Here is a 25,658-nt window from a genome sequence, read left to right as displayed (position 1 = left end):
CTTAGTACTTTTAGAACTTCCTAAGCTAGACAGTACTTGAAATCTAAATTGGAAAAATAATTAAAATTTTCTGGCTTATGAGCAGTTCACATATTTAATAGCACAGATAAATTCTGGCTCACCTGACCTGAATTCCACTTCAGGATATATGGCATGGTTTTCTTGTTTAATATGTTTTTTCTGATAGCTTTGAATATGGATCCAGCTAAGCGGACTTATGTGGAATAGAGACTTGACGATCTGGACAGAAATGACAAATTCAGATGTTCAGTTTGATTAAAAATGAGTAGTTTGAATTTCTTTAAATGCTGAAGCTTTTTCCAGTAAGCTTGCTTTTGCAATGTATGAAAATGTCACTTCTCCCTTTCTTGTTCCTTAGAGTGTTTATTTGTCACAAAAACATAATTAGTTTTACCATGCCAAAACACTTCATTGCTTTTGCTTATCAGAGCTGGTGAAAAGCAAGAGGATGCTTTGGTGTCCTTTGAAAATACAGTCATTGAACTACTAATTTTGCTTTGTGGATATTGAGCCTGTTAAACATAGAAGCAGCAAATTTCTGCCTTGGTGTGTGACTGTATTAGACTTAAAATCATCAGAATTAGACTGCTCTTATAACATCTCAGTGATGAGCTGTCACTGCTGTTTGTGTTTGTTATCCAGATGTCATTCTGATCTCTACAAGTCTAATATTGGAGATACTGACCCTCCCTATAGAAATTCAAACAAAGCTGAGCCTCCACTCTGAAATACTTAAAACATGAAACATTACTGAGTTGAGTTGTAAATATCACATACTCAGTGCTATAGTTATATAGAGATATAAATATATAGATAATAGAGATTAGAGATAATAGAGCTATAGAGATAAAAGCTTAGTATAAAATTTCAAGGCAAGTGCATGGCAGACCCACTATATGGGGGAATGAGGAAGTCAAGAAATCCAGATGGGGACAAGAAACAATTTCAACAAATACTTTTTAACAACAATGGTGATAAAACTTACAATGGAGAAGCAATGCTGTCTGAGAACTTGGAAAGGTGTGGTATTCAGTTGCCTCTTAAAACATACCTTCTGTATGACTCTGAGGCTGATTGGCAGGGCCCCAGTTCTTTGCCTGTAAAGTGAGGTTTATAGCTTTCAGTTTTGGAGCAGAATATTGTAAAAAATGAGAGACCAAGTAGTAAGATACTTCATAGATAAAAGCACATGCATATTTATAAAGAAAACAAATAGTGTTTCTGATTTCAGTGAAATGCCTTGTAGAAGAAATGACAGGTGCAGGTGTAGAAGAGACTGAAGCAAAGGATGAAAAATACTCAGTCTCATGAAGTTAAAATAGGAAACAAAGACAACTTGGAGATAAGGTAGTTGTGACATCAGAAGATGTCAACATGGCAAGCAGGTAGATGTGATCTTATTCTGTGAGGCACTTTGCTGTGAAAGAGCTGAAGCTGGAAAGCTCAGAAAGCAGCTTAGCACTGAATCCAGGCAAGCAGAATTTCATGACATGGATATTGGACTAAAACTAGTGAGATCTTGCTGGCAGAGAGAATTTGGTTTTGTCTACAAATGATCTGTGTCTGTAGCCAGTGTAAGGAGACTGGGATCTGCCATAGTCCAAGGTATTTTTGACATCAAGATGAAAGAGCTAGTTGGAAGTTGAAGAAGACTAATGTCACTGTGGTTCATGCAGATGAAAAACAAAGTGGCAACTTCAGTAGGCTGACTATTCTTACCTTTACTTTCTAAAAATACTTTCCAGCATTTGATCATCCAGGACCCTCTTTTAGTGAGTGAAGACAAAATAAGGCCATCGCTAGAGAAACGTTTGGAAGCTATTATCAGTGGAGCAGCTTTGCTAGCTGATTCTTCCTGCACACGTGATTTCCATCGAGAGCGCATCATTGCTGAGTGCAACGCTATCCGTCAAGCTCTCCAAGACCTGCTTTCTGAGTACATAAACAATGTAGGTAACCAGACTTTTCTCTTTTTTAAGAAATGTTTGTTGTGAATATGTATTGAATAGAAGTAATTTGGCATGAATGTCTTGTAATCGCTTGTGGTTTAACCTCTATTTCTCATCGTGATCTTCACAAGGTTGAAAGGAAAACTCATCTATATATAAATTTAACCTAAACCTGAGTACAGACCTCCAGAATGAGTAAAAATTCAATTATGTTGTGCAGACTATGGAAAGTGCTGTATAACAGGTATGGCATGCGTGTTTATATAATTTTATACTTATTGTGAACAATAACTAGTACAGAATATATGTGATTCTTCTTACGCTACGAACAAAAGTTTCATCATAATTTCACCTTCCTATTTCCTCTTAAAATCTGATGCCTGAGATATAATTTTAGAGTGTTTACACCACCGTGTTTGATTTGTTCAAGGGCATTGAATTACAAGGGCAGAAATGACTTAATTGCTAAATTAGAAAGCTAGGATGATCAGTGAATCCAGAAATCTAGTAGTGTGAAATTCTCATAGGGCAATTCATCTGTGAATTTTTGAAAATTAATATAGTTTTTTAAAATAACTATTTGATTTTAAAAATGGACTTAGCACTTCTTACTTGTTGCATGATGAAACAATGGAGGCTCAGATATTAGTATGCGTACACATTGTTAATATTATGCCTTTCCTCTGGAGACAGTTTTTGTATGTATATAGTTCTTATCAAAATAGTACTTGGAGATTCATTCACCACACTGAGAGAATAATTGTACGATACAGCTGTTCGTTTTTTTTTTTTTTTCTGGATGCCAAATTTCCTTTCTCTTTTTTAAGCTGTAATAGTTAAACCAGACCATAACTGTTCTAATGAGAGTATTTTCTTTGTCATATCCTATTGTGATTAGAGTAACAAAGCATAGGGACTAAAATGATTTATGCATATTGGATGTATTTTCTTTTTGCTGATGTTGTCCTTGTTAATCTTTTTTTTATTCCTGAAATTAAAGTACAGAAGTGAGATGAAGAATTACTTTTCTATAATTACCTGCGAATTCCAATTCCTCATTCATTCCTTATATGAGATAAAGATGTATTTACTAATTTTTACTCAGAATCTGTCAGCAGTTTCAATTGAATATTACACATTTCTTGTACCTTTGCTGGTCCTATAGACATGGGTTAGCTATGTGATATTTCATTTCTATGGTTAGCTCGATACATTGGTATCTGATACCATCTGCTGCAGGTGTCTGTTGCAGCATCTGTTCTAGATCAAGTTTGCTCATAAATGGCAGAAAGCTCAGTAAGGAAAAACAACAACCCGAAGTAGACAGGAAGTATGGAAGTTTGCTAATTTGATGTATAACAATACATATCAGTCTGAAAAAAAAGAGTTGAATTATATTTGGAAGAAGTCAAAATATATGATTGTAAGTCACATGGTCTGAAATTTTTACCTTTAGAACAAAACTGTGATCATCTTTTTTTTTTTATCTCAGAAACAATAATATTTCTAGAGTTACATAATGCAGGCTAAGGTAAATGAAGAATATATTGCTCAACTCAAAGTGCAAACTTGAGAAAGTCAAGTAGTAGCTGTTTAAATATGGCAAATAGGGATATTATATAATTTGCTGCAAAACACACAGTCTGAATACAGTTGCAAGTATGAGGAGGAAAGTATAAAGGAGGAAATACGAAAAAGTCTAACGAATGTGTTACACTGATAAAATGACAGGAGAGAGTTGAAAGATTGTTAGTTTTCTTCAGTGCTCTTGATCTGCTTATGCAATTAATGCTGAACTCAGTGGATATACTATCACCAGTGCTTGTTTATGGCTATTACTGAGGCAGGATTAAATAAGTTTTTCAGTGAGAAGATTTTTAGATGTCAATTACTTTATTTTATAACTCTAACTCAGAAGAATTGAGAATAAATTCAGTAGAGTGTGTTGGTTTATTACCACTTTCTGGACTCTTGTATTAATCATTTCAGTAAGTTAGAAATGTGAATTGAATGAGCTGTAGATGTTATGCAAACCATTTGTTAACACAGTACAAGTTAAGAAAAAGGTGGTGAACTCTTTCCCTGTCTCTGGGAGCACTACCATGCTCTGCAAGTCCCAGTTCTACACAATGCATTTTTGTGCGAGTCCACATGTATGGTCTCATGGTGTATTTGTGCCCTGAGGTACAGAGGCTCTGCATCTCAGTTTGAGCATGAGTAGAATTTTTCCTTGCCTTGTAACCATCAAGGAATGCTTTGTTTAATAGGCCTGTTATTCCAAGGCTACTTAGCTCCCTGAGCTGGAATACAGAGATGGGGAGGAGAATAAATTCAGGTCTGTCAGCCTGATCTCAGTATTGGAGAAGGTTATGAAGCAGATAATCTTGATTGCAATCATGCAGTATATGAGGGATAACCAGGGGATCAGACTCAGCCAGCATGAGTTCATGAAAAGCAGGTCCCTCCAGACCAACCTCATCTCCTTCTATGACCAGATGATCAGCCTGGTGGTTGAGGGAAAGGCTGCAGGTGCAATCTACCTAGACTTCAACAAAGCCTTTGACTCTGTAGGTCTGACTATACTAAACATATGTACAGGAACTTTTGATTTGTTTCTATTTGAAACAATGAGGAATTAGCCTTTGTTGTTCCTAAATTTGTTTTTTATTTATCAATTATTCTAAGTGTCTAATAAACCAGAAGAACATAAAATTAGGAGCCTCTTGGGGTCAGTGATTGAAATTTAGGGCTTTTACTGCAGGCTGGAAGGAACATCTTTTAAACAGACACTGCCATTTATGTAAGTGGCTACTTATCACAGGGGCTCTATCACAGTGAGGTGTTGTGATGGATATTCAAGCAAAATAGTAGAGGCCCACTTGGTCTCCTAGCAGCTTAAGATTTTTTTTATCCACAAAATAATTTAGTCATATTGTATTTATACTTCTTTTGAAAGACAATTTTTTGGGGGATGTTTCTGGATTATTTGTGTGCTGTTACTATTGTCTCTTAATTTTGTGCAGAGATTTGTATTGGTACATACATTTGCACTTCAGAACATCAAATAGCAGAAATTACTAATGTGAATTTGGATAGTTTATCTGTGGTAGAATGATACTGTGGTGAGTGGATAATAATGTATTTATAGGAACAATCATTTTGTTCTAGTAATAAGCACTTGCATTCTTCTGAGGACAAGCTATTGTCATGTCTTTGTTCATCCTTCAAAACTGAAAATTATTGGATGTACTGGAGTTCAACAATTTTCACTCATGTTTCTTGAGTTTTCCTTTTGCTTTTATTCCCAGTCATAATAGGGATATGCACTCACCTGGGTGATGAAAAAGAATAATAGGGTTGTGAGTTGTGCATGTGTGTTAAAGTGGGCTGTAGTGAGCATCTATTAGGATGACAGGCACTGCTTTCTCTGCTTTCATTAGTAGGCATGGTATAACTGAGTAATTATTCTGCACCACCTGTGGATTTGAATAAAGATCACTTGCTAGATTATTCAAGCAAGGCAGAAAAAATGTTGAAAGAAGGTGGGGTATATTGTGATAGCTGATTTCTTGAGTTAAAGTTTTTTCTCTTTGGAATGTTGTTTCCTGAAATTAGAGTTTATTAGTTTCTCAGGATTTTTCAGGGTGTTGGTTGAATGTATAGCTGTATTTTGTTGTTCATGCTTAGCTAGTATACTTTATACCTTTCCTCATACATTGCAATTTCTTATTTGTTGTGTATTTCAAAGTCACCTGTTTCTTAACTAGGTTTTTATTTTAAAATTACCTAAGATTGGGGGCAAATAAGGTCAGTAAAATCACTTGCATTGTTGTTGCCATTTAAAAAGTTTGTAATCTTGAAAAATGTATCAAATCTGTATTTATATCAGAAAATGTTTCTGAAAACAAAATTTTGTTCTTTCTAAAGAAAGTAGCCAACTTGATACAGATTGAAAAATGTGTCTGTACCATGGAATCGTTTCTTCTGTTAAAAAGTATTTCACAGAAGTGTCTCGCTCACAAGTCACAGACACGTGTGAACGTGCAAACTGTCATCAGCTCCGTAACTTCGTTGGCAGCTTTGGAGGTGCCTGTGATTCTTGTGCCGTAGGTGATGGTGTTTGCTGCTTCTTACTGTGCCACCGCTGTATTATACGTACTGAGTTTGGCAAGGAGCATAGTCAAACCTTCCCTGCTCCCACCAGGGGTAGTTTCAGTCTCTTACTGAGATTATTAAGAAAGTGATGGGAGTCTAATAATTAATTTTACCTTGCTAGTACAGCTGTGGAACTTCATTTCTGTGGGTTCCCTGAATGTTGTTTGAAACTTTCTGCTTCACCATGGGCTTGTGTCCACAACTTCTCAATACAGGACACATTTGGATTTGAGGCATGTTTGGATCTAAGCATGCGAATTGTACGTGAGAATAATAGCACCAGGCAAACAAGAATGTTTGGTAGTGGGGGTGTTACCTAAGACAGGAATGGATTGTAATCTGCTGAGCTTTCATGTTCTCTCTCTTGCTAAAAGAAAACCAACAACCAACAAAGCAGTGTGTAGGACAGAGTCATGTATTGATGTGGATGGGGAAGGTCTGGCTGTAAGAAAGACATGCTGGGTAGTTGGAACTTGTGCAATTGCATCTGTGTAGATTTCAAATTGTAATTGCTGTTCACTTCTATGAACCCAAACACTGGAAATTTAAAAACAGAAAAAGGGTGGAAAATAAGATTTTTTTATTGCTGGCATAGTTCTGGGTCTTAGGCTTGGTCTTGACTCATGTATTTGAGTGCTGTACAGTACTAGTGCCTTGTTTTACTTATGTATTGAGTGGTCTTTACCAGCAGGTTAAGGATTTTTCTTTATTTTTCCCTGAATTTCTAAACAGCAAAATGTGTAAACAGTGCTTTTATTCAGATATTTTTCTGTAGAAAGAATGGATTAAAATGTGTATGGTGTGTGGGTGGAAAGCATCACTTGGATCTTGTCTATTCAGGGTTTTTAATGACTTTCTCAAATATGATGTCTTTGGGGAAAAAAAAAATAATTCCAGTAAAATTGGTATGCCCATATGGCATATTTTGCTGGCATTTACAGAGGAAAACATGTAATTCTCGTAATTGTCTTGCTGATATTGGCTAGGTACTTAAGGTGACTTTAAATACTTCTATAGTGAGCTTTTATATGTAAGTATAATTGAAAATTATTTTTCTGCTGTTGGCTTTGTCTAAGAGTTATAAAGGGAAATTAGGTATTAAATGTTTGGAAAGAAGATTTTAGTATGTTTAAACAATAAAAGTAATCTAGCAAATTTCCTGAATAGATTTACAGATAAAAAATAAGCTGCAGCTAAATTTACCTTTGTGGTCTTGCAGAATTTCTGGTAAACTCAGATCAGACATGAACTAGATATATATAATAATAGGTTTTTCATTCTTAAGCTTTGTTTTTCATTTAATGATTCTGAACCAAGCTATTTCTAGGATTAATCTGATGTTAATTTAAGGGCTTTCACTGCAGTAATGTAGGGTGATGATCAACTCATGGCTCTGCAGAGGGTGATTCTGTACAGTAATTTCTAATTTGAATTTGATATACTTCCTCTGCTGTTAGGTATGTCAGGTGCTGTTAGGTGTATATGTTGAAAACTGTTTTCTGTTTTTAAGGAACTTTCAATGCAGTAGCATTTCCTCTTCCCAAGATGAAATAAATCCTTGATTGTGGTAATTAAAACATTGGAATAAAATATAACAAATGCTTGTTATTGGAACATCCACCTATCTATTTAATATATACAGAGATAGATGTATATATTTTACAGGTTGTGCAAAATTACTGTCATTATGTTAAGTTTTTCTTAACCACTTTCCTGTTTTCTTAAGAATCTTAAACTTATCATTTTTCTAACCGTTAGTGTGTCATTTCTAGGGGCACTGCTGAAGTCTGGTATTTCAGAATGCATTTCTGCTGTCTTCATATAGAGTAGCTGATTTTTCTTCAAATATATTTCTAAATTGTATTTGCCTTCAAATTTGAAGATATTTACTACTTTATATGACAGTTATTAAAAAAATATTGTTGATCCTTCAAAGTTATTGATATTATAAAATCAATTACAAATCCAAATTTGCTTCAAACAGAATTCTTGTTTCTAAGCAAGCCTCAAATTCTTTTGAATTTTCAAATTTGTCTAAAATTTTGGTGTTGCTAAAAACAAATACTTTATTGGTAGTTCCTCAGATTTAAGAAATTCACGTAGTAGCTACACAAGATGTTGTAATTCTTCACTTATACCAGCAAATCAGACTTCTCTCTGAAATGGAACTGTCTGCATAGTTTATATCTGACCTGTCAGATAATAATTTCTTTCCTAGCTTCTATTGTTTTCATGAGGAATGAAGAATGGAATTTCATGTGAAGTAAGTTGTAATGACTTTCTGATGAAATCAGTACAGTACTGTAAAACAGTTGCATAAGAAGCTGATTCTTTCTTTACTGTTCAGCTGGAACTTAAAACAGTGATTTAAAAACTTCAGCCAATTAGTGACTGGAGACCAGAGGATGTAAATTAAAATTTTGCAATTCTATTTTTTTTCCTGTAAAGACAAATAAAACGTGGCTTTTATAGACTCTCTCCATGACTACTAAAAGCATTTATTGGCATTTCCCTTTTGTTTTACCTTTTGTTTCGATGTATTATTTTTCCATAGTTCATTATCTGATGTGCTATTCTTCTTTTTTCTAATTAACTAAAAATTAAAAGGAAGTACACATTCTTGTGTTATTGTAATTGTGAGTAGCATGTGATCAGAAGGCTGAGAAAGTAAACAGAAGAGCAAATTCTTACCATATTAATTTAAAAAACAGCAACAGGGGAAAAAAAAAAAACCCTTTCAAGATCAGCTGGACTGAAAAACTGCCTCTTGTGGTTATTTCTAAGCCTGTGGTGCCAACTGGCACATTTTGTTTTTGTTGTAGAGTGTGTGGAGAAAATACATGTCTCAAATCAAACAGCAGCAAAGTTTAGTAGCATACATTAAGTAAATTCTTCTAATTACTCTTACTGAAAAATCCTTGCGATCTTATGTTACCATTATTTTTTTAAATATTGTTTCATTACCAGTAGTGAATATTAAAGAAAATTTATGTGAAGGTAGAAGAAAAGGATAAGCCAGCTACCTAACTAGAGGCTGTATTTAGCAATAATCTAGGATTATCTTTTCTATTCAATGTTTCTAATTTTTTCTAAACCTTAACATCGAATATGAAGAGTTATCCGTCTGTGAAAGGAAATAACCATTGAAGGAATTCCCCTTGCTCCTTTCTTTCAGAATATATTTAGCTCTTTTGTGGAGAAATTAAGATTAATAGTCAGTTTGGATGCCATGTGAATAGGAGAAAATAAGCAACAACTTAATGCTTTGCTGTGTGATATGTTGGCATAGAACAGCAAGAAGTTTATCTCTCTGGAGAAGTCCCATTTCTGTCATCTCTTAGGACATAAAACTGTTCCTTTTCAGAATGGAGGGCAGCTCTGCATGAATCTGCAAATTGCACCTGGTGCAGAATTGAGGGCTCATGAAAGAGGGAAATGTTTTCACAGATTTAAATTGACGTATTACTCCTATAGCTCTTCTTCTCCAGAGGATGTAGGCAGGATGGATATACAAAAGAAGTTATTGAGTAGTACGAGTTTCCTCATAAGCTGTTGGCATGAAAATAGTATGGCTGACAGTGATTCATCTGATCATATTAGTGGGAATCTTTTTTACTCTACCATATTTATAACTACATTAGATTTATCTAAATTTAGTATTGCAGAATCCATCCAAGAATTTTATGTCCCATAATCTCTTCATGAACTTGAACTTAACAAGAAAGAGCTGACTGAAATTCTGCTGTACAAGATTAAATGAAAATATTACATTTGTATGTTTTCTCATATTAACTTTTTTCTCTGAAGAAAGATATCATACATTGTAAAACAATAACAGCAAAAACCAAACAAACAGCAGTACCTTGCCAACAAAAAAGAAATTTCTAGCATTTCTTCTGACAGAAATTTGCAACAACTTAAGAATATTAGTAAAAAAAAAAAAAAAAAAGGAATAAATTATATTTAGTATTAAATGTTACCATTGTACTCAATGTTTAATATGTATTGTTTTAACAATCAAATAACTATAGAAGTGTCAGTGTTGCTTTTCCTACTGTCTATATGCAAAAGGTAATATTTCTTTGCTTTCTTTTGACTCCAAGAAGAGTGTCATAAATGACATTTAATCAACCCAATAAAAATCGCTAACAGGCAGAGAAACAGCCAGCTTGACAGACTGCGTGTTGTGAAATGTTTATGTTCTCAGCGTGTTCTTTATGCATTTAATATGCAGCTCGCTCTGGAAGTTATGCCTCTTATTTACTTCCAAGAAAAGTAAAAGAAAGAAAGAGCACAAGAGCACTGTTTTGATAGAGCAAATTCTCAGCTAAAAAATACTAGTTTAAACATAGTCATCATCCTTAGCCGATTTGCACGAATGAGCTAATCGAGACAATCATCATTTTAGCGTGACAGCTGTGCATGGCTATCCAGAACATGGCTGGTCTTTCACATCACTGTTTCTACTGCTGAAACTCACCATGCACTGTCTCACTGCATTCACATTCACCAGTTGGTCTCTGTAAGCATTCAACAAGTGTCAGTGAATGTCAGTGGGTGCCACTTTTTCTCTTTTTTATTGACGTGTTCAGGTTTTCAATAAAGAAAATCAATAAAGATCCCTGTATAGTAAATGGTTGATATTTAATGGACAGCAAAGAATACGTATTTTTTATTTGGTGGAAATCTTGTAAATATAAGACAAAAGAGGGCAGTTCTTCCAGAAGTTCTACTGGAGTGTTAGACAAAAACTTATGAATTTATTCTAGAACAAACTGTAGTTCATTCATCTGCTTTACTTGTTCCAAATGTGTTTGGTGGTTATGAAGGAAAAAGGGCTTCATTATGCATCAAGCTGTTTTTCTCCCTATAGACTTGAGAATCTATCATAGAATCATAGAATCATAGAATCACTAAGGTTGGAAAAGACCTAAAAGATCACCCAGTCCAACCGTTCACCTATTCCCAATAGCTCCTACTAAACCATGTCCCTCAACACAACATCCAGCCTTTCCTTGAACACCCCCAGGGTCGGTGATTCCACCACCTCCCTGGGCAGTCCATTCCAGTGCCTGACCACCCTTTCTGAAAAGTAATACTTCCTCATGTCCAGCCTGAATCTCCTCTGCCGTAGCTTGAAACCATTCCCCCTGGTCCTATCACTAATGACACGAGAGAAGAGGCCGACCCCCAGCTCACTACAACCTCCCTTCAGGAAGTTATAGAGAGCAATAAGGTCTCCCCTGAGCCTCCTCTTCTCCAGGCTGAACATTCCCAGCTCCTTCAGCCTCTCCTCATATGGCCTGTGTTCCAGACCCCTCACCAGCTAAAGACATACTATCAAATGTCACTATTTTATGTGATGTATTTCACTGCTCAAAACACAGGCATTTTCCTGAGTTGAAATTAAATTTGCCGTCAGTAAGGAAATAACATGATTGATGTACTATTTACACTCGACCAGCTGCTAATGAATTCTCATTCAATATCTTGTTGGCTTGTGCTGAAGTAGTACATAAAGCAACCTTGAAAATAGCCTCAAGTTCCTAAAAGTACAAAAAAGAAAAAATTAACTTATTCTGACACTTTTGGTCTATGGACTGTTATATAAGCTCTGACTTCTGTACTGGGATTATGTGATTGATGGTATCATTTTTGCTGTTTGATTGTGTACTATTTATTGAATGTTACTGCATGTTGTATTTTGGCTATGAGGCAGGGAGAAGGGTTGCTAATTTTTCTTATTGGTCTCTGTTAGCCCTTGTTCATATAGAGCCTTACTGAAGGAAGGGAGTATGCCCTTTCTTTGAGCACAGCTGAGCCTACTTGAGACCCATGCCTGCAGTTTACCAAGCTTTGGATTGTGTCTCTCTTGGAGGATACTTTAGAGAAAGGAAATACTTTTTCTGTGGATCTTGTGGGATTTATGTCCAATTTTCGCATCTTAAAAAATAAAATCACTGAGAATACTTAGCGTGAGTACAAGTTTGGAGAAAGGATATGTTATGAGCAGAGGAGGCATTGTATGACCAACACTTGATTTTTAATTTCTTTTATATTGCAGAATAGATTTTTCTCCTCTTACACAATTGTGTTGTGATACAGCTTACCTTCAGTGGCTGAAAGTCTTTTTTACTTTTCATTATGAGAAGGTACAAGGGACTCCATCTGAATTCTGACTGAGAGGGACCAATCACAGTAAAGGCTTCTAATTTCAGATTTTAAATCTCTTTTTGGATGGGTTGGCTCTTTCAGTATGAGATGGAAGGAGGTGTTCTCATTAAATGTGCTTTTAAGTATAGGAGAAATTTCAGAAGGCTGCAGGCAAGTACTTCGCTGTGTGCTCATCCATCGTGTTGTGTCTATTGCTTTTCTCAAACTATGCTAAATAAAACTCTAATTCTTCTTTCTGCTGCTAATTCTCTCAACTACAAAAAGGCCAAAATCTCAATTACTTTTAAATGTCAGATCTGCTGAGGCCAGTGGTGGAGCTTGAACTGACATTAGTGGAGCTAGAAAGTCTCTTTGTTTCTAGGAGTGAAACTTATTTCTGTGGATATAAAAAGGAGAGCTGTGTAGTGTCTGGTACATACATCTTTTTAAATGGCTCTTTTTAACTTTTTAAAGAGAATAGTTTTTTTGCTGAATACTTAATGCTGTGCTTTTCACTGTTGTCTATATTGGCAGACGCCCACATGCAATACAATGTCTTATACCTTTCTTGGAAAAAAATACTTTTTAAAAATGCTGTCAATTTTTTTTTTAATAGTATGAAATTGTGACCTCTTTGATGTTTTCACTTTTCCTCTATGCAGTTTTGCTATTTTCTTTTTCTACTGACATTCATGCAAGATGGAAGAATTTCTGCAAGGCAGAAGGTATTTCATTGCTTCTGCACTCTGTAGAAGAAATTCCGGCTTGACTTACTGTTTAAGCTCAGCGAACCACTAAAAGAAAAGAGTTGAATAAAATGTCATTTCTCCCATTTTCCTCACTCGTTATTTATCAGTATTTTGTTGCAGGCAATTTTCTGACCAGAACTAGATTCTGTATGGCTCCTTTCACTCAAACTGTGTGTAACTATTCAGTCTATGCTGCTTCTCCTTATAAGGAGCCTTATTACCCACAGGCAAATGTAATCTATCTTTTCCTTTAGCAGTTCCCCTTTTCACAAAAGAAATTAGGAAAGATTCATAAGATTCTTCAACCCACGAAGTCTGCCTCATCATCCCTAAATCACGTAAATCTGACTGCAAAGCTATTATTTTTATATGAATTTTGAGAGCATTTTATTTTTTTTCAGTGTGCTTTTACAAAAGATAAAAGATGCATTTAAGAAAACAGAAACAAAAACTATTGTTTTTAAACTTATATCCACAGAGTAAGAGCCATTTTTATCAGAAGAAAGACTAATGTATCTACCTTGATATCTAAAACCAGAAGTATTGTAGCTGAAAACATGCCACCAGTTCATATGGCAGTCTCTGTCTGTTTCTCTATATGTGTATGTGTGTGTTACTGTCCTACCCTTCTAATACAACCTAACATCTTACTTATCTTTTCTTCTGAAATGGCTGATGAAGTAGACAGCATGTTTAATCTAGATGCCAATGTGTTAACTATTTTTCCCCCACAGGATTGAATCTGATTAATGTAAACAAGCAGTTTAATCTGTACCTTCCTATTTTCATTACTTCCCATTTACTTGCTTTTATTAGTCTGCTATCATGCTGGCCAGTGTCATACTTTTGTCAAGTTCTTTGGAATTATTCACAGCTGGATCTTTTCACAGAATCTCAGAATTGTTGGAAGGAATCTCTGAAGATCTTCTAGTCCAACCCCTGCCAAAGCGAGGCCCCTCTACAGGGGAAATTCCTTTTATGTCTGCTTCTCTTACTGTTTCCTGTTTTACCTTTCCTCATTTTTGGCTATTAATCTTCCGCTAGTATAGATTTAAAAAAAATTTAGTTCAAGGTATTTTGCAATACTTGTGGTGTAGTACAAGATGGTTTCCAATGAAATGGTCCATTTTTGGGTAACTTTAAAGAAGATATTGTCTTTCTGCCCAAGTAGTAACTGTAAGGATCTCAAGAGCTGTTATTGGCAGTTAGCACTTCCCTCTTCTTAACTGCTGTTTTGCTTGTTTATCTTGAATGTCTGGGAGACAGAGCTGAAAACTTAGAAAAGGAGTAACTTATAAGATTTCAGCTAAGTTATCAGTTGTTTGGGAACTGCTGAATCATGGCCTGAACCTCTGATTGATCACCTGAGATGACGATGAGTCAGCCCTGGGAGCACAGGTGAAGGCAATTCACCTGTGCTGGGCAAGGGGTGGAGCCAGGCTCCACCTCTCCTAGACCTATTTAAGAGCTGGCTACCAGTGGGGAAGGATCTCTTCTGGAGGTCCCCTCCTCTGGAGTTTCTTAGTGAGCCCAGGATACAGGTAAGCATTCTATCTATTCTTTTTGGGTGTAATAACTGCTTAGCCAAACTCTCTGGTATATTTCATAATTATAACATCTGTACATTCAGTGGTTGTACGTCAGTAAATGCCAAAATTCATAATTTAAACATTGGACTCTTATAACGTTTTCTTAGTTTGTGAATTATTTTCCAAGGTTTCCGTTGTAAGTTGGTCTTGAAAATTGTGCTCTTCATGGGAAAATATGCTAGTAAGTTGTATCAGACCTTTGTCTGCTTTTGATGAGCAAGCATTATGTATTGGCACGGCTCCATGTACTTGGATTTTCATATGAGCAGTATTTTGTGTTTGTACATCATGAAAAGCTTTTTTTCCCTTATAATTCTGCCTTTAATTTACTTTTCCATTTCCCTGGGTTTCTTTAAACTCTTAGGTGAGCAAGATCAATAGCAGTAACGATTGTTAACAAAGAAGTTCTGATATGTTTATTTGCCTCTCAACATAGTTAGACAATAGAGATATAAACGTTTGCATACAGTGTCTGTCTGCTTTTTCTCTGTGGTCTTACTGCTTTCGGATCATATATATATCTAAGGCCAACTTTATCACTCTTAATGATTTATATGATTTATATGATATTGTCCTACTGATTACTCAGATATACAGAAGATATTTCATGATAGGAAAAAAAAATTGAAGTAAAAGGTTTTCATTAGCAAGGAAGGCACAAGACTTTTTTTATGATCAGGTTGGTTGCTTCTATGTATTCAGTCCAAAACTAAATTGAATACTTCTATCTCTTAATGCTTTAATAGCCTGTACATCCTTTTAAAACCTAACCTAAAATATCTTCAACTTTAGCTCCATACAGTTGTTTTGAACTTCTGTATTTTTTTCTGCAGCATACGTTGCATTCAAGATATCTTCTATCCCCTTTATTTACATCTGTCTTCAGAAGTGACATACAATTATACTTGCATTTAAATTGCTATTTCAGGTATTAATTATCAATATATGTTTTTTATTCCAGTAACTAGTGTAGTTTTGTGGTATTAAAGGTATTTCTGCATAACTTCTTCCTGTAGAATTTTTTGAAACAAGACACAGCACAAAACTTTATAATAGGCTGTTAATGCTTGTTTCTGAAAGCAGAAAATAATTTGTTCTTTCTGTGAAAATACACTGAAATGCAGTAAAAAGTACAGTAGAGATAATTGTAATATGACTTTTTGCATATTACGTAAGAAGGATCTTAGAATGTAGTCTAGTGAAAATAATCTGAAATATGTTTTCAATTTCAGTGGGTAGAGCTTTTTTTCCTCTAGAGAAATGTGGAAGCCCAGGAATTCTATGGCAAAATGTACACAAATATTGAAGAAAAGAATGAACAAGTTCTGAGGAGTTGAGCAGCAATTTGTATTACAGTTGGCACTTGAAATTAAAGTGATAAGATATCCTTGAACAGGTTGACTGAACAGGGGTGGATCTTACACTGGCTTAAGAACCAGTTACCAGCAAAATTCCTAGTATTTTTGCAGAAATAAAGAAGTGGAAGAAAGATTCAGGAATGTGCAGCATAGAAATCTGTTTAAGCCACAGAGTAGTTAAGTTCCTTGCATAATTCTTATGAATTCTAACATTTTAGAAATGAAAATAGGAACTAAATCATACTGCTTATTCTCAAAAAGCATTACTTTGTTCCTATTTATTATTTTAAAGCTATTTTAAGAAAAAAAAATTAGTGATTTCACATACTCTGTATTTATATTTATGGAAGCTTGATATTTTGGAAACTCCAGAAGTAATGCCTCCTATTTTTTTTTTCCATGGAAGCCTGCATTCTACACATTTAAAAACAAACAAAAAACATCTGTACCAGCAGAAGTGATAACTCATTGTCACCACTACTGAAATGCACCACCCACCATCTCACTGTGCTCAGTTCCACTGTTTAATCTCAGTAAATCTCCATAAAGGTTCAGCAAATATCAATAAATGTGAATGGGTAATTTTTTTTTCCGCACGGAGGAATTCAGTTCCACACCTTTACTTGAAACTCATTTATGTTTTGTCAGACTGCCCCTCTGCTGCTATCTGTAACACAGCAACAAAATATAACATAATCCTGGCAGGAAGGTTCCAACATAAAAAAAAAAAAAAAAAAAAAAAAAAAAAAAAAAAAGTGTTACTTTTATAGCAGCTGATGTATTTATGAAGTCCAAATTATTTGACTTGGAAATACATTTAATTGATGCAATCACTTTGGGATTACCTTGGAAATAGAGCTATTGCTGAATTGCATCCTTCATAAAAGTTTGTTTCTTATGAAATAGAAAGTGAAAATCACTGTATAGAAACTGGAAAAACTGTTCCGAAATAGGTGAACTTTGAATTCTTTCAGTTTTCATTACAATAGCTTTTTGTCTGCATTGGTCATTTGATATTAATAGAATTGTGATGCTGATCCAGAGAAAGTCCATATGAATGCAGCATTAATACTTGCTTGTAAGTTACCATGATTACACGTGTCACATCTGTAGTGGTGGCACTCTCACAATTGTATTAGATTTCTAATGTAACAGACTGCATATAATGAATACATGTTGCAGACTCCTTTCCTGTTATACAACTGGTGCTCTGTTGTAGTTAACCATCTAAAGAGATGATTTTAAGAATGATTTATTTGCGTACAAAATTGGTGTTGATAAAGTAACTAAGTTCTATGCCATATGGGATTTTCAGTTTTACATGCTGCATTTCAGATCCACATAAAAATTCTCACCAAGGTTCTAGTGGCAAACTGTTAATTCCTCAGGTATTCATTAAAATAACATTAATCCTGAACTCTGATGTTCAAATTGATTTTTTCAGAAACTTTATAATTCAAATGAATCAGGTTCTATAATTAGAGCAGAAGGATAGAATTTGGCCTTATGTTATAATAGCACTATCAATTCACTTTTTTTTAGGCATTTAAAGGTGATCTGCTTTAGATGTGAATCCCATACTCCAGCCTGCATGGAATAAGAGATTCATGCATCCATTTCTCTGTTGAAGAATGTTTTGCAATACTTTGTAAGAAACACGGTTGGTTTTTTTGTTTGCATTCAAACTTGTGATGGACTTGAGAAAGCTGAAAAATTATTCTGCTTTCTGGTGTGCTGAATATTGTCTTTAAGTAGCTCCCAGTGGGAAGTCTGATCACTAAGTCTATGGGTTTTCAGATAATATCTATGCTTTAGATGCCTAGATGGATGTAATTCAAACTACAAGAAAGTCATCAGTCTGTCACTACTAATTATATGATAATCCTATTTCTTTGTCAAATATGGAAGTGAAAAATAATTCTATTACACTGTCATTCATTTGTACTAGAACAAAGAAAAAGTGACTTTTTTTTGTCAAAGTAAATTTACTTTTTGCAGGACTTACGAATATTAAAAATTCACATGACTTCAGAGGGCACTGAGGAAATTCATAGAGCTATTAAAACACCATCTGTGGCTTTCTAAGTCCCTGCCCTACAAATAGCTGATGTCTGATGGGGCTTTCTGGGGATATATTGCTGCGTGCATTCTTTAGATCTCAGAGAAACCTTTTAATTACATCATTTGACATCGATTTTAGTTAAGGATTAAAAATAAATAAATTCACAGTTTCTCATTAAAACTTGCCGCAATATCATTAGTATCACTTTTGCTGGAGTTATCAATCCCATGCTTTTCCAGTTAAAGTTTTTAAAATCTTTAGGTGGAAAATAGGGCTGCAGGCGTTAGTGTTCTGAGTTACATTAATGTCTGATGTTGGAACCTACGTGGTTGTAAGTAGAGCAAGGTAGTACACAACTTGTGAGGCTGGTATGTTTGTTGTAGTTTGTTGCATGTTGCCATTTATGATGCATCTCAATTGATATCTAGCTTTTATTTTTATGTTCCTTGGAAATAGTTTGTATAAAATATACTGTAAATTTTGATCACTTTTTAATTGAAACAACCTTTTGCTTATTTGTATTGATGTTATTTTGGTGTTTGTAATTTTAGTATACTAGAATGTATTTAAGGTGTTTTGCAGTATGTGGTGATCTGTCAAATTAATCATAAATCTTCATCTATACATTGTTCCTTAGGGAAGGCCTCCATTCAAATGCTTCTGCTCAACTTCCTAATGGCTGTTTGAGTTCTGTAAACTACTGTATAACAATGATCCACTGATGGAGAGTGTGAATTGTTACTTATTGATTTGTTTAAAATTGACTGGTTTATATTTATAGAGGTTACACTATTCACCAATCCATATATTTTAAGCATTTCTTGATAGAATAGTTTACCCAGATATCATATAACTTATCTGAGAACGAGATTAGTATTGTTAGCTGCATCTATTTCTATTTTATGAATCTAATTACAAAGGGAAATGCTATATCAAACTGACTTGTAAGTATTTGAATCCACAGGCTTAGTCTATTTTCTTCTTGCTATATTATAGCTCTAGGGCATTTTTATATTATACATTTTTTGTTCCTTGTGGTCCAAATCAGTATATAGTCAACAGTAATCTTCTGGAAAGCCAATGTTTATACACCTAAAGTAGGATCTAAGAGTAAGTCTTTTATGTTGGTTAGCTTTACTGAATTTGTTTTTATAGTATCTTTTTTTTAGGAAGGTACCTACCTGACATTTAATGTCCTTGTAGACTTCCATCTTGCTGAGAAAAGCAAGTTCCAGATTGACATCGTCCATTTAAAAAAACAAACAAACAAAAAAAAAACCCAAAAAACCATGGAATTCAGTTATAGAAATGCTCTTCATTTGGTGTGGATACGTATGTATTCCATTTTGTGACCAAGGGAGCTGTGTCTCTGTCAGAGCAGTGAAAGCAAACATGAGATCAGAGAGTGGCCTAACTGGGTCACAGGGGGCTGAGCTCTACAAATGCCCAAGGAATTGATGGAGATAGTGCTACTGCTATTTATGTCACCCTGTTTTTCTTCCATTTTCAATTGGTATCCTGATTTAATGCAAATCTTCCAGGAGGGATATAAGACAAGTCATAAATATATGCCTCATTATTAAGAGAAAGTAGCAAAGGGAGAAATATTTGTGTTATGTGAAGATGTTTGTGTATACACAGTTGTTTCTTCAACCAGATTTGACAACAAATAATTCATCTTAGCATAAGAAAGATTTGACGAAAAATAATTTATCTTAGCATAAGAAAACTCATAGCCCTAAATTCATTAGAGTGTCTAATGTTAATACCTGTTGTACAGTTCTTCACCAACTAGAAGTATTTGGAGCCTTTAAACACCTGTGTACTTTGAGTAATAACATCAGTGCCAGAACCAAATTCACACACTGTGAGGGCAGCAGATCAAAGAAAAGAATGAGGATAGAGTAAGAGTAACTGAAACAAGATGTTGAAGCCTAACGCTCAGACCGATTTTGACCAGAATGATTGAGTATTAAACTTTAAAATAACTTTGAAATAAAGCAGTTCACTTCTTCCTGGAGTACGAATGTCACTCAGCTCCAGAATTACGCCTGCATTTTTTCTCCATTTATAGTTAGCAAAGTATTTTCAAAATGTGAAATTACAGCACTGAAGACAATGACTAGAAATTCAAGGATACAGATACTAAAGATAAGAAACTGAAACGTTGATTTTTAAGATCAGTCTTTGAAAGGCAAGTAAAGTTTTGAATAGCAAATAACTTATGCAAAATGTTACAAAATCTAAAATGCCAAATAACCAATACAATTTTGATGCTTCAGAGTTGCTTTAGATTTTGAGAAAAGAGCTGAACTGTAATTTTAAATTTCAGTCTTCTGCTTTGAAGCTACATGAAAATATGGTGGGATAAACATTCAGAAAAATGTATTGTGGTTATATAATTTCTCTTTATTATAAAAAGTTGCTTCACCATATGAAACTTTTTTCTCTTGTATTTTGGAAGGCTCCTGTTCCCTTTTATATTTCACCCAGTCAGCATGATAGAATATGAATCTAATTTCTGTAATCTTTTATGATTACATCTTCAGGGTTGTGTTGTAGGAGTTATACAGTATTGAGAAGTCTTGAAGATTCAAAACAAAACAATGGGATATAAGAATACTTAAGTATTAAATGGTAAACAATTAAGCAATGTAGTAATTGTTAAGACTTAATACTACATTTGTTGTATTCAAAGATTTTTTTTTTCTTCTCTTGATTCAGTGTGTTAAAAGACTGTTTACCTTCACCATTTGGTCAAAATAAATATTTTTCTTCCAAGTAGAGGCTTCTTGAGTTTGAATAATACTTTATGTTCCAGAACTGGTATAATTCCAACTTTGAGGGCTTGTTTCCGTTACTGCATCTGTAAACAACTGTCTGATAGAAGAAGGTTTTGGCCCTTGTATCTTTACACTTAAATACCAATGCTGATTTGACAGGCCATCATTTCAGAACAGGTTCTGTAAAGACAGCTGCCTGTTGAAGCCTCCTTTTCATTTTGTCTTGCAGAACAGTGAGACTTTACAAAACTTCGTCAAGAATGATTAACAGTTTCACATATAAACTCTGTTCTTAAAATACCATTCATCATTACATTTCTTTGATTTTAAAAATAAGTCTGCATGTATGTCAGGGAAGTCCAAGGAGAACTGTGAAATTTCTGTTGGCTTTCTTTTATAAGAAAAATTGACTATGTATTTCAAGAATTTCTTTGATGTCTGAATAGTTAAATCATCCTTTTGGTTAATACATTACTTCTGGAATAAGTAGATAAAATTCTACACTTTAAATATGGTAAAAATGGTGCATATTCTGCTAAGGACAGAATTTTAAGCTATAGGTTTCTGGGCACAAAAGCAGTAATAAAATGATCCCTAAAAACAGAGTAACTGAATAACACAAGAAGTAACTTGTTAATTTAAAACTTTAGAAACTGAAACTTGTAAGATGTAATTAAATTATGATACTGTACATACCAGCTGTTCTTGGTAATTGAAACTTTACAATATGAAAAATACATTACATCTGTACAGTTTATACAGGCAGGTAGGATGAGTTTTGAAAAAAGATTCATTTCAAGGATCATACTTTGAAGTCAAAAAATACTGCACAACTTAACTAATTACAAATTGTAGACTTTAAACAATTAACCTTTGTGGATCTTTTAAAAATTAAACAGGGATCCTAAAATCCATATTATTATGTCTTCTCACTTCTTGATAACGTTACACAGAATTTGGTTGCAGCCTCTGCTACAGGGAAAAATAAAAATCGCCGCCACCACCAACCCCCCATAAGTTAAGCCAGCTGCTGACTGTGTTCCTTGATTCGTGCTGCTGTTGTTATTGTGCTCAGATCCAGATCAGTTTCTAGGTGTGTTTCCACTGCTTCTTCTTGGGTGTTCGAGTTGTAGGCCTTGTGAGCAAGCAGTTCATGATGTACTCCACAGTAACTTATTGTGGGCTGATCATAGGCAAGAAATGTTGACACATTCATAGCCAGTGGTATCTGGGGGAAAAACAAAGATGAAAAACAGCTAGTTGCCATGGCATAATCCAATTCTTCTTGCCTGAATCTGATGTTGAGGTATTGGTCTGTCTAAAACACTGAGTAAAGGTGAGTGTAGTTCTATATGTGAAAAGATCTTTTATTTCTCTCTACCCCTCTATTCCCTCCACCCCAATCCCACTCTGGTCTTTCCTAGGATGTTTTAGGCCTACTAACTATCACCTTTGATCTTACATGAATACAAATAGGTTTGAGGGTGTGAGTGATATAGGAATCATAGGACTGTATTAAGAAGCAATTGAACTCAATCTATAGAATATAATCAACTACTGCTAAAATCAGTTTGTCAATGAAGAGAAAGGCAGGTGACCCAATTGGGGATAAATACAATATTTGAATTGAAATTTAATTGGCTTTTCAGGTTAAAAATGGAACTTGCTTGAGTTACTTCAGTGTGTGTTTAGTATCTTTGGTCTCATGGGAAATACCCACCGAGCAGCATGCTTCTGGTTACTTGTAGCATCACCACATATTTGAATCTAGCAGCTTTCAGTAAATGTAGGGCCATACTAGATGGTAGTTTCAACCACTTTTGTGCTATGGTATCTGAAAATCTCTCTTTAAGCAGATTTGGCTCAAATGCTTTAGACTGAAAAGTTATTACTTTTTGACTGCTTTCTTAGGAATTTTCCACATGGTTCAGCATAGGATTATCTAAAATATTGCTTATAATACATGAAATTAGAATTTTTTAATATGTATTTTTACTTTTAGATTTAGTTTTGTTCATATTAGAGTAATCAAAAAGATTAAAAAGGGCACTTATGTAGAATGCAAAATCTGTTCATTTTAGGCAATTTGTGGTATTCAGTGCAGTTATAAAATTTCCCATATTTTACTTCTGGTATACTCCTCCTCTCTTGTTGCATCTTCTTTCCCTCCCTTAAGTATGTACAGCCTTTTGTGTTTATTTCCTGAAATACCCAGGTTCTGACTATTTGCAGCATTTCTGTGTTTGTTTGTTTGTTTTTTTTTGTTTTTTAAGAGTTTGTAGAAAAAGACTTCTGGTCACCCCAGTTCACACCACAGCTCATTTGTAAGCATAATGAGGGGCTGCTACCAGCTGCTGAGTCTCTCTCCTTATAGTCCTGGTCATAGTCTCCCTGATCATAGTCCTGGAGACATTAACCCTCATGACATGGAAATTAGATAAATAAATAAAACCCATCCCTGTCTGTATTTCCCTTGTATTTTCCTATTGTTTTCCTTCTGATAGTGCTAAGTGTCTGTAAAAGTTCTGCCTTTATACACCTCCAATTATTTAAACTTAAAAAAAAAACAAAAAAAAAAAACATTAAAGTAGTAGTACTGTAGCACTTGTATTGATAGCTCTCACCTCTTTGACTACACTGTTTCATCACTGGTGGTGTGTGAACTTCAGATTGTTCACAGTTCAGGCTTAGATTAGGTTAGCATCCGAAAAGACTAGGCTTATCTCAGCTCTGCAGTTTGAAAGCTATAATGTACATTCAGGGAAGCATCTGTCCTGCAAGCTGAATTTCATTGTTTAGTATTAAATTTCTGTACAATGTCAGGGGAGAAAAAGTTTCAATAACCTTATATTTTTCTGGTAAGAATATCTAAAACTTCAGGCTTGTTTTACATAGAAAATGCAGCTTAAAGATGTGTATACAAAACTGTGTAGCAAAACAGAATTTAAAAATTATTAAAAAGTCATCATGTTCAATTCTGTCAGGAATTTAATCCAGTTTTTGGCATGTGAATGTTTTAGCATGTCTGCTTTAATTCTCATAGGAGCATGAAAGCAAAAGTTGCCACATATCAAAACCAGCTTTTTTAAGAAAGAAGGAAGAGAGAGAGACAGTTTGTTTTTGACTTCTCTCTGGCAATTACGAAGAGCTGCAAGAAGCAGGATATTTGTTTGAGATAGCAGAAGTATATTTGCTGCTAAACAGATATAAACTGATAGATGGGGAATGCTTCTAACAACAGATAAGTATCTTGGTAGACAACAAATATGGGTGAATTTCTAGCAAAAACATGCAGTATTTATTGAGTTGTTGGTTTCCTGACAGTGTTTTTATCTAATTGCTAGACCTTGGCTTGGCTGCTTGACCTTGGCTTTGATAAGAAACAGAATTGCTTTTTTTTTTGGTATTGCATATAGACTTAAAGGAAATATTTCCAGTTTTTGGTATTTTCTTAAATGTGATGCATACGTGGTGTTCAAACTCCCTGGGAGTGAAATTCAAGACTCAGTCATAGAACCCTGGAAATGAAGGCTGTGGAAACTAAATGCTTAAGGGCGTACCTGTAGATCTGCAGTAGCTTAATGGAACCATGGGAAAATATGATAGGGAAGAGAGGGAAGAGGAGTGTTATCCATGGAGATCATGGATAGAGGGAGCTGAGAAAATGCAGTTCATGAGCAAAAGGGTGGATGAAAAGAACAAATTAAATCAGACCCTACAGTGGAATATGAGAATGAAATGAGGTAAACATGGAAGTAATGGAAGCGATGGAGTTGTGACATAGAATTCTGAAAGTATATAGAATGTCATTATAATGTAGGCACGAGAATACAATACATTAGTATATGCTCAACATATGAGAATTGAACCTTATCACAGAATTGGAGGTGTGGAAGGCACCTCTGGAAATCACTGAGTCTAACCCCCTGCTAAAGCAAATTCCCTTATAGAAGTCAGTGAAGTTTTGCTATTGGCTTCAGTACATAAGTAAATAAATAAATGGAAGAAACCATTGTAAAACCATGAAGGCTTTATTAGTATGAATAAAAATTAAATGCATTATTCTTGACTACAATGAAGAATCATGTTATTTCAAATGACAACTCAATACAAACCTGATAATTTTCCATTGTTTTGACTTTGTGATACATTTTGCATGTTATTTAAATTTATCAGAGGTTAAATTTTTAGTACTATTTTTAAAATTTTTAGGCATATAAAAAGGAAAAAGGATTTGGAGAATTAAAGTACCTTGAGTTTATTAGATAGGGAATAGATTAGAGTAAATTATAATGAATGTATTTAAGAAACCTTACCTAAATTGGCTCTTCCATGAATCTCAACAACTTGATTTCAGACTTTGAATTTCAAAATGAAAGCCATTTTTATCTTTGTTTGGGAAATCCTTTTGAAATCCTAGTTTTCCTGTTTGCCAAACCTAGGAACCTCACTGTTGAATGCTGCTCTAAGCAAATCATTACTGAAGCCTTTTTAATCGTGTTTACAATTCAGCATTTCCCAGATATCTTTGATTCTTCTCTGAACAACTATTTTTCACTACCTTGTTCATTTGTAAATCAGTTGTCATGTCGTTTTTGCCTCTTGCACAGTTCCCTCTTGACTTTCCAACTTGCCTAGTTCAAACTTCATGAGGCCTTTTTCTTCAGCATGATTAGAAACCCTTACCTGTTCTCGTGAAGTGCGCTCTGTCCTATTTCCTCATGTTTCTCATCTGCACATTTCCTATCTCATTCCCTCCTTTTTGCTTCAATTTCTACCTTGCACAAAGGGAGAGCGGAGGAACAGTTTTCCAGATTTTTCCATCTGCCTGATGTTGTC

At 34.7% G+C, this 25,658-nt stretch overlaps 1 protein-coding gene across 6 annotated transcripts in view; it reads left to right on the top strand.

The window, feature by feature from the left end:
* The window catches only part of CTNNA3 (catenin alpha 3), a 418,023-nt gene that overhangs the window by 90,165 nt on the left and 302,200 nt on the right, over positions 1–25,658 (top strand). For 5 of the 6 annotated variants that reach the window (XM_042862647.1, XM_042862648.1, XM_042862646.1 and 2 more), the window contains exon 7: positions 1,767–1,970. In XM_042862647.1, coding sequence (XP_042718581.1) covers positions 1,767–1,970 — 204 coding nt within the window. Of the gene's footprint in view, positions 1–1,766; positions 1,971–17,516; positions 17,853–25,658 lie in introns of those variants that run through there. The other variant, XM_042862653.1, reaches the window with a different exon arrangement.

Source organism: Lagopus leucura, unplaced genomic scaffold (assembly GCF_019238085.1).
Source record: "Lagopus leucura isolate 7727_CA_CO unplaced genomic scaffold, USGS_WTPT01 Super-Scaffold_739, whole genome shotgun sequence".
Classification (NCBI taxonomy): Eukaryota; Metazoa; Chordata; class Aves; order Galliformes; family Phasianidae; genus Lagopus; species Lagopus leucura.
Note: the sequence above shows the minus strand (reverse complement) of the source record. Positions and strands in the feature narration are given on the sequence as shown.